At 44.2% G+C, this 10,496-nt stretch overlaps 1 protein-coding gene across 4 annotated transcripts in view; it reads right to left on the bottom strand.

The window, feature by feature from the left end:
• LOC116978989 (rho guanine nucleotide exchange factor 6-like) overlaps positions 1-10,496 on the bottom strand; it is an 84,031-nt gene that overhangs the window by 31,492 nt on the left and 42,043 nt on the right. For all 4 annotated transcript variants that reach the window (XM_033030332.1, XM_033030334.1, XM_033030333.1 and 1 more), the window contains exons 7-9: positions 3,569-3,663; positions 2,498-2,593; positions 1,493-1,615 (exon numbers count right to left, since the gene is read on the bottom strand). In XM_033030332.1, coding sequence (XP_032886223.1) covers positions 1,493-1,615; positions 2,498-2,593; positions 3,569-3,663 — 314 coding nt within the window. The remainder of the gene's footprint in view (positions 1-1,492; positions 1,616-2,497; positions 2,594-3,568; positions 3,664-10,496) is intronic.

The raw sequence follows: 10,496 nt of genomic DNA, 5'->3' as shown, positions 1-10,496 counted from the left end.
AAATCACGTCAGTGGCTTCAAATCATTTTCCTCATCTTTGGAGAACCTAAGAGATCTTTCGTTCATGTGTGTAAACACGAAGAGTGCTAAATAAGACCGAGATTTGTGTGGACATTGTCTCATGCCTTTTTGATGTGTGCCCCATTGCAGTGCACTAACTTGAGCAATATTGGCATCATGTTCAAGTCACTTTAAATGACCATCACGGTGATTTCTCCAGTCTGTATCGGCAGGTTGTGAGTTTAAGGCCACTCTATGCAGCCTGCATTAGATCAGTGCTGCACTGTGGTGTTGCTGCTTTGTTGGAGTTGGTGTGTTTCAAATTTGTTCACAAAAGGCTTGTGATACAGGTTGAAATACTATTCCAAGAAGCATTCACAAATTCTCCCAGTGTGCTCACCCTCAAGCAACATCATCAGAATCTAACAATTGAACTGGCCTTTCGTGTGATACAGTAGCATGGTGGTTTAATGTACAGGGCTTGCATCCAGGATTACCAGTTTAAGTCCTGCCTCGGCAGCTGGTGAACTTTAAGTACTTATATACATTGTGGCATAAGGAACTATTATCACTAATGGTCACATGAAATTCCCAAATTGCAAGAATATCATGTTTAATGAATATCCTTCAGGAGGGACACGTTCTCCCTTTAGTGCCCGCCCTAGGTGTGATTCCAGACCCACCACAGCGGTTGACTCAATCTCCACCCCAGATAACAGTGGTAATCTGGGGTGGACAATAAATGCTGGCATTGCCGGCAATATCTCTCCTGTGAACCAATTAACAGCACGACTGCTTCTTGTGGCGTTTTGCTGTGTGAAACTTGGCTGCAGTGCCCATCATGCAGTGCAGATGGTTGCGTTTCGGATGAACAATCTGGTCAGGACTTGCTCTGGCACAGCCTGGTGATGCTAGAGATATTTCATACCACAACCTACAAACGTACTTATTCCAAATCCTTCCAATTCCATCTGATAATCTTGTCAGAATTGTTTTCTGATCAGACTATTTTCTTGTACAAATCTATTTCCCATTATTGAGCATGAGTGTCTGACAGGTTATATCTCGATAAAAAAGGCTTTTCCACCAATAGTCAAATTATACTTTTAAATGAAGCAAACTCTGCTTGTTTTTTAATCTTGATTCAGTCACATCACTTCTCACTTGCAACCAGAATCATACACATGTATATAATCCCACTAACATACCTGATTAAAAACATTTAGAGATACAAACTTCTACACCTCATTTTATCGGTATAATTCATTCATTAACATGGAAAGTTTAATTTAAACATTCTCCCTTCATAACTCCGAATCTGGTTAAATACAAATAAACTATCTAGTTTACAGAACAATTGCCAAACAGACACTGAGAATTTTGTGGAGGAGAGGTTGGGGGTTACTCTATCTAACGTTACACATGACAATAAACTAAACTAGTGAGCAATGACATGGAGCTGGTGATGGGTCAGTGGGAATGTGCCTCTTACCTGTGCTCGGTGAGTACACTCACAGCTGTAGGGTGGTTGGCACAGTATGCGAGGTGCAGCGACTTCATCTGAGGCAAGTGATTCAGGAAGCAGCCACCAACCTTCTGCTGAGCATCTGGCAACCTGAGATTCAAACCATTGACGTGTTAATCACCTGACAAAGGACGGCCAGCAGCAAATGTAAACTCCCAACATTACTTTCACTTGGGGCCAGAATCATAGACAGGTACTGTATATGATCTCACTAACACGCAGGATTACAAACATTTAAGGATATCAAGTTTTTCAATAGGGGCAGCGCAGTGTTGCAGTGGTAGACCGCCAGACTACCCCGGTTTAATCCTGACCTCAGGCACTATCTGTGTGGAGTTTGTACATTCACCCTGTGAACGCGTGGGTTTTCTCCAGGTGCACTGGTTTCCTGCCACATTGCTCCCATGTTGGTGGTGAGGGGCCTATTTCCGTGCTGTAAGACCTTATGACTATGCTGCATAATTGTGGCTGAATTGACAGTGTAAAACGATCACTATTAGGTTGGAAGGGGAGTACTGAAGGAGAGAAGGCAAGGTCATCTTGATCTCCTGCCCTATCCTCATCTCAATTAACGGCAGTAAAATTCGTAATTCTGCTCTCACTGCCCTGACGAGGACCTGCTCTACAGAAAGTGCCCTACCAGTAAACTTCTGAATTGTTTATGACTCTGCCATGATGTACTTACTAACCCTCTAAAGAAGAATGCCACCTCCTGGAAGTGTTTTTGTGGCACAATCTCAACATCTCCCTACCCCCTGGACGGAAACGCAAAACACCCATTCCCCACCCAGCCGGTGATGATGATGACGGGTAGGTGGGCGGTCGGAAGGGTGGGTAGGTGGGTATGTGGTCGGACGTGTGTACACAGCCACAAAGAGATTGTAAACTTCAGCCAACATGAAAATTAATCTTTCCCAAAAATACAAGAGGAATCTGTCAGACTCAGTGCTCACGGATGGATTCTCAACTTACTTTGCACATTCTTCCAAAGTCTGGCAAAGGCTTTGCTGAAACAAGTAGATTTCTTCCATGTTTCCTTTCAGTGCAGTGATGTCCACAACAGATAACCTGGAACCAGAGAGAGAACGTTTAGAATGGTAAAGTTAGGGCAGGAGTGGACACTCGAGCCATTGGCCTTTAGTACAAGAGGCATTCCAGATTGCTTTACACAATTATTGGCATTCATCCATATGTGGGGATATTGGTATGGATGGGATAGACAGTCAGAACCATTTCCCCAGGATTAAAGAGTGAAAGGGCAAAGGTTAAAGGAGATGTGTTTTTTTTTTGTTTTTTTTTGCACAGTGGTGAGTGCCATGAACGCACTGCCAGAGGCAGATATGATAGTGATGTTTAAAAGGTTTTTGGATAGGCACATGGATATGCAGACAATGGAGGGATATGGATTATGTGCTGGCAGATAAAAGTTGATCTTTGCATCATGTCAGGCACGGACAGCCAAAGGGCCTGTTCTTGTGCTGTTCTATGTTCAATGTAGCCGTGAGCCTGATACAGCTGCTGCTCGACCTACGATGGGGTTACGTTCCGATAAACCCATTGTAAATCGAAAATATTGTAAGTCGAAAACGCATTTAATACAATTTGGTCACGTGACCGGAAGTGAGCTGCCCAGCGTTGGCACCATCGTAAAGTCGAAATATCGTAAGTCGAAGCATCGTAAATTGGGGAGCATCTGTAATTGATCTTGGGTTTAGGAATACGTTAAAAGAAGGCATCTTGGGGAAGACAGAGTGAGCAGAGGCGAGGTTTGCGGTGGGAATACCAGAGCTGACGGCACAACCTCCAATGATGGACGTTTAAAGTTAGGGATTATAGTGAGGCCAGAATTGTAATAGTGATAGACCTGGGAAGGGAATATGGCTAAGTAAATTAATAGGAAGAGGCTTCAGGCAAGTGCAAGAAGGGTAAATGCTACAAGTAGTAAGACCACGCCGCTAGTACTTGGTGCCCGTGCAGGTGACCTTGGAGTGGTGTATAGTTGAGTGAAGGTGACCAGGACAGAGCAGGACCTGGGATACTAACTTGTCATTGGCCTGCAGCGGTCGCAGGTAGGTGCTGAGCAGCACCTGCAGCTCCTTTGCATAATCATGTTCATTGTCCAAAATATTCTGTATAACCTGAGGGGAAAAAAAGAGCATTTACCTGTTACTCTTGGTACAATCACAGCATGACGATCGGCACAGATTAATTGCTTTGAGCTACTCATCTGTATGTACTTTTAGGATTCAGGTAGATTTTATTTAACTAGCACATTCAAACTAGGTGCCGTTTTATTGTTATTTTCGCCCAATATGAAATGTCATGGGGCAGCTCTGGATGTTTGGCCTATTGTGAATGTCCCATGCTTCACACAGCACACACTCTCTGTCCTCTCCCCAAAACTAATCTCTGAAAACACAGGTAATACAAACCATCCTGTGGGGAATGTGGTAACTAATGACACAAGCCTTAATCTGCTGTAGGTGACTCTGCAGGTTCACAGGATTCACCGTGACAGAACTTACAGCCTAAAGGAAATACATTTTACCCAGTGTAGATACTGCTGCTCCACTGTACTGTACCCGGTGATCAGAATGTACACTTTCACAACACCAATCACTTGAATACAGTGACTATAGGTGGATGAGTATCGTGTGGATCACATATGTCAGCACCCTTCCACTATCTACAGGAAAGTCTGGAGTAACACTCCCCATTTGTCTGAACGAGTGCAGCCTCAACATTTCCAAAACCCGACACCATGCATGAAGAAGCCCCTTGGTCGGCACTCCAAACATTCATTGCTTACACCTCCGAGCTGTGGTAGAAGCAGTGTACATTGTCTACCGAGGCAAATGCGACAGAATCTCCCAAACCTACAGCCCCTACCGCCAAGGACAAGGGCAGCGGGCACAGGAGACCGCCACTCGCAGGCTCCACTCCGAGTCGCACATCACCCAGACTTGGAAACATCTTGTTGCTGCTTCAGTGTCATGAGGCCTACACATTGGAACTGCCACGGTGCTGGGAGCATTGGGCAACAGGGATGTACAATAAATACTGGCCTTTCCAGCAATGCTCCCATGCTGAAAAATGAACAAAAAATTGGAAATGGAGTGAAGTATGTCACCTGGTGCATGAAAATAAATACTCAAGAATACTATTAGCTACGTTGTGTGGAATGGTAGCGGTTAGTGCTGTTCATGCAAGGATGTTTATCAGCTGTTTTAGTATCCTCCAAAAAGCTAGCAAGACAGATTACTTAATCTCTGCAGTGGCAAACTGACTTCTCCTGACTGAGTTCCAACTCTGATTGGTTTGGCTGCCGTGAAGGTGAGCTTGCAGGAATAAGGAAGAGTTGCACATGTCTAGCTGTGGAGCACAACCACACACCTGCATGTGCAAAAGTGGAGGCAGCACAGTGGCACAGAGGTAGAATTGCTGCCTCACGGTGCGAGAGACCTGGGTTCAATCCTGACTACAGATGCTGCCTGTGTGGGGTTTGCACGTTCTCCATGTGACTGCGTGGGTTTACTCTGGGTGCTCTGGCTTCCTCCCACACTCTAAAGGCATACAGATTTGCAGGGTAATTAGCTTTGGTAATTCGGTAATTGTAAAATTATCCATAGTGTGTAGGATAGTGCTAGTGTAGAGGGTGATAGCTGGTCTGTATCGCTGGTCGGTGTGGACTCGGTGAGCTGAAAGGCCTGTTTCGGCGCTGTATCTCTGAACTAAACTAAACTAAATATCAGGTGTGGACAAATACTTTATTTTAAAGATTGATGTTTTTGTGTGCAAGGCTTGGTGTGGTTCAGAGACTGTAAAAGTAACTCCAGAATGAAACACAGACACAGCATGTTTGATGTTCTGGCACTGATGGAGTGATTGACACCTCTGCTGATCCAACTCTGTACCTGGGCTACTTTAAACTAAGATTTCAACTGCAATTTGTAACGTCTTAGAATAAAACATTTGCTGTGACTCACTGTCTACTAAATATCCGCAGGCAGAACAGTGTTCTCTCCAGTGGATAGAAACAGCTAAGTCAGGAGCCACAACTACTACACTAGGAGGTTGGTGAAAGCTATGTACCAAAAACATTTGCTGGACAGAGCCTCACAGAATGGGCACGTGATATAATCTCTTTTGATGGTTAGCAGGGACACTGCTGTACTGATAGATGGAACTGGAGATTATCAAATCAATCTTGAATCAGAATTGAGATTTAAAAACTCGTCTGGCTTAAAATGGTGTTGAAGCTATCAGACTGCTGTGATTTCCGGCATCCTTTTCTGTCTAGGTCACGTGGTGCTAACGTCAATGATGTTAACTCTTAAATGCCCTCTGGGTTCCACCATCAACAACTTTGCTGATGGACCGAGTGCTCCCAGGGCAGTAATTATCCAGGTTGCTCTTTGTAGACAGGACGTACAAGGCAATTTTCCACATTGTTGGGTATGCTGTAACTGTACTGGAACAAGCTGGCCAGACGCATGGCGAGAGCTGGAATACACATGGTGGTATGCGGTCTCATCCGATTGCTTTTGCTGCATCTCATGGGAAATTCCAGTGACATTACGATGGCCACTTTGAATAGGAAAACAAGTGGTTAAAGAAACCTCATCAATGTTGGGGCATTCCATGGCTCTATGTGATCACAGGAGGGCTTTTCAGCTGCAACAACTGTGGTAATGTGAAGACAAGGCAGCCGATGTGCACATAGCAAGATTTCAGAGTTTGAAGAATGGTCCTGACTCAAAACATCGTCTGTCCATTCCCTCTACAGATGCTGTCTCTCGCATCTTGTTTCTTCCACAAACAGATATGTGGTAAACAATCTTTCCTGGGGAAGCCAACCCAGGGCAAGACGGCGGCAATCACTTCCCTGTTCGTCATGAACATTAGAGTATACGAGAATGTTGCCAGGACTCAAGGGCCTATACTATAGAGAGAGGTTGGGCAGGCTGAGGTGTGATCTTATAGAGATGTATAACATCATGAGATTCATGGAATAGATAGGGTGAATGCACAGTCTTTTACCCAGTGTAGAGGAATCAAGAACTGGAGGACACGGGTTTATGGTAAGAGGGGAAAGATTTAATAGGAACCCGAGGGGCAACCTTTTCACTCAAAGGGTGGTGGGGTTATAGAATGAGGAACGAGGAGTTGTGCCGATAGGTCTGTTTCCATGACTCTATAACAGCACTGTAGATCACTTACATTTATTTTATAAAACAGACCTGCCTTTGACTTAATTTGCATTCATTTTGCATATCCATACCACAATACATTGGGGCGTAGGCAGCTGACAGAACTTGTCTTCAAGATATTTAGTTAAATAAATATTAGGTGAAAGCTGAAGACTACGTTACGCCAACTCGTGTGTTGATTGGCCAGAGGACAGAAGATAAAGAATGCATTTCCTGAACAATTTTCAATACCCCTCCTGTGACACTGACATCACTCCCATCGAAGAATATCTGGTCTCCTAGTTCCATGAAGAGTACATTGATTTCCTTTGGATGCTCGCATGGTTAGTGAGCTCTCTCATTACCAGGCAGAGGGTCCTGGGATGAAGCCCCATGGCAGAGACATGATTCTGAGTGAGTGCTGTACTGTCAGATGCCATCATTCAGATGCAGATATGGTTCTGCCTGATCACCCACGTGGCCTAGAAGATTCCATGGTTTGACTGAATGATAAATAAATTAGATATACCATTATTTATCTCTGAAATATCTGTCAAAAATAAATAATCAATTATTTCAGTGAGCACACGTTGTAAGCTGCACAGCATTCTGGAACACCCAAGGGTGTAAAAGGCACAGCAGAAATGCAAGGCTGCTATGAAAAGGGACTGCTGCCCACTTGCCCTATGTGTCCAACAGCAGAGCAGCGGCTAAAATGTATGTCAGTTCTGGAGAAAGCAAGGCTGAGGTAGGAGCTCCACTTCAAACATATGATGTCAGATGTTCAGACTGCTCCTGTTGAGAAAGCTATGTCAAGAACATGCAGCTTAAAGGCAAGGCAGAGCTCTCACAACTTTTTTCCCCACTGTTGCCAGCCGGGCAACATAGGCAGCTTTTTAGGTTGCCAAATGACAGCTTAGATGGTCATTTAAGACGGCTTGCATGACGCGTGTGATAATGTGCTCGGACGAAGTGCGTAGTTACCAGCCGGAATTATGAGCAATGAAGCATTGCTCTGGAGGACATTTACCACTCCAGATGCCGCAGCAGGACCTGTAATATCGTGAAAGACATTACACATCTTTGTCACCACCTTTTCACACTGCTGCCCTCAGGAAAAAGGTACAGGTCGCTAAAGTCACGCACTGCCAGACTCAAGAACAGCTTTTACCCATCAGCAATCTTGGAACTGAACTCTGTCTCGGGAACGGGTTATGGGGAAGGAGGGGGGGTGGGAGAGAGTGTTAATTTATGTAAATGTGAATCCATGGGTGGGTTTGGGGAGGGAGGGAGTGTAAAAAGTATGAGTATGTGAATGTTTGAAGTTCTTTTAAATGGAGAGACACAGTAATCTCGTTGCATGTGACACATGCAATGACAATAAAGCATTCTGATTCTGATTCTGATTCACATATTATTTCTGCTTCAAATAAAGTCACAAACTAAACATATTCACCAATCAAGACATGATATATACCACAATGACATGCAGCAAAATTATAATACAGTATCTCAACCCTTTTTTACACGTTGCAATTAATGCAGTTCCTATTATTTCTTTCCACTTCCAATCAAAAATGTGGTTGGATTATTCAGCGTATGATCAACCTCGGTGAGACCAAGCACAGGCTTGGCGATCGCTTCGCACAACACCTCCACTCAGTTCGCAATACCAATGTGATCTCCCGGTGGCTCAGCACTTCAACTCCCATTCCTATTCAGAATCCGACCTTTCTGTCCTGGGCCTCCTCCATGGCCAGAGTGAGGAACAGCAAATTGGAGGAACGGCACCTCATATTTCACTTGGGTAGTTTACACCCCAGCGGTATGAACATTGGTTTCTCCAATTTCAGGTAGTCCTTGCTTTCTCCTTCCTTCCCCTCCCACAGCCTACTGTCTCCGCCTCTTCCTTTCTTTTTCCAGACCCTCCCGCCATCAGTCTGAAGAAGGGTCTTGACCCTAAACGTCGGCTATTACTTCGCTCCATAGATGGTGCCTCACCCGCTGATTTTCTCCAGCTTTTTTGTCTACCACCCATTCACACATGTTCTGTTATCCCACTTTCCTCACTCACTCCCTACACATTAGGGCCAATTTTACAGAGACAAGTTAACCTACAAAGCCAATGCATCTTTGGGATGTGGGAGGAAACCCACATGCTTGCAGGGAGAATGTGCAAATTCAACACAGACAGTGCCCGAGAACAGGATCGAACACAGATCCCTGGCGTGTGAGGCAGCAAGTCCACCAGCTGTGCCACTATATTTTGTTTTCCAACACACAAAAAATTATACGTTGACAACTTTGGTTACTAAAAAAAAAAGATCAATTTTCAGTTTTAAATCTCTAAGTCACGCTATGTCCCCCTTTACAGCTACTGTATGTTTTAATTCAGTTCAAGACTATGGGGCAGTACATTGGCCATAATGTTGCTGCCTAAAAGTGCCAGAGACCCGGAATTGATTCTGAATATGGATGCTGTCTGTATGGAGTTTGCTCCTTTTCCCTTGATCGCATGGGTTTTCTCCGGGTGCTCTTGTTCCCTTCCACATTCCAAAGGTGTGCAGGAACCTTTTTCTGACCCAACCCAAAATGTGATATTTTCCTTTTGTCCAGAGATTCTTCTGACCTGTTGAATTACTCCAGCTTTTTGTGTCTATCTTCAGTTTAAACCTGCATCTGCCGTTCATTCCTATGTGATAGAACTTTATTAATCCCAGGAGGGAAATTATGTGTGTGTGTGTGTGACAATAGACAATAGGCACAGGAGTAGGCCATTCGGCCCTTCGAGCCAGCAAAGCCATTCAATGTGATCATGGCTGATCATCCCAAGTCAGTACCCCGTTCCTGCCTTCTCCCCATATTCCCTGACTCTGCTATCTTTAAGAGCCCTATCTAGCTCTCTCTTGAAATTATCCAGAGAACCTGCCTCCACTGCCCTCTGAGGCAGAGAATTTCACAGACTCACCACTCTCTGTGAGAAAAAGTGTTTCCTCGTCTCCGTTCTAAATGGCTTACCCCTTATTCTTAAACTGTGGCCCCGGGTTCTGGACTCCCCCAACATCGGGAACATGTTTCCTGCCTCTAGCGTGTCCAAGCCCTTAACAATCTTATATGTGTAATTATATATTCATCTATAAATATACACTGTTTTGTTTTCTCATTTATAACATTGTTTACAGAGTATTATGTTTACGTATTCTGTTGTGCTGCTGCAAGTCAGGATTTCATTGTTCTAACTGGGATGTGAGAGAATAAAACACTCTTGACTTATGTCGCTAATGTATGGGATAGAACTAGTGTACGGGTGATCGGTGGTCGGCGTGGGCTCGGTGGGTCGAAGGTCTGTTTCCACGCTGTATCTTTAAGTTAAACTAAAAACACTAAAACCAGAGGGAGTCTAAAGAAGGGTCCCTATCCGAAACGTCACGCAATTTCTTCTATCCAGAGATGCTGGCTGCTCCATGTAGTTCCCCCGCACAATTAAAGCATGGAATAGTCTTCACCCTACCATAGTTACCCAACCAGACGCAATTACATTTAAGGTAGCTCTTTTTTCCCAAAAACCCTTTTATGCTCAAGTCCAAGTCAAGTGTCAAGAGAGTTTTATTGTCATGTGTCCCAGATAGAACAATGAAATTCTTGCTTGCTGCAGCACAACAGAATATGTAAACATAATACAGATCAGGAGATAAAAGTTCAGTGTGTCTATATACCATAGACCATATATATACACAATAAATAAACAGATAAAGTGCAATAGGCTGTTATTGTTCAGAGTT

Source organism: Amblyraja radiata, chromosome 12 (assembly GCF_010909765.2).
Source record: "Amblyraja radiata isolate CabotCenter1 chromosome 12, sAmbRad1.1.pri, whole genome shotgun sequence".
Taxonomy (NCBI): Eukaryota; Metazoa; Chordata; class Chondrichthyes; order Rajiformes; family Rajidae; genus Amblyraja; species Amblyraja radiata.
Note: the sequence above shows the minus strand (reverse complement) of the source record. Positions and strands in the feature narration are given on the sequence as shown.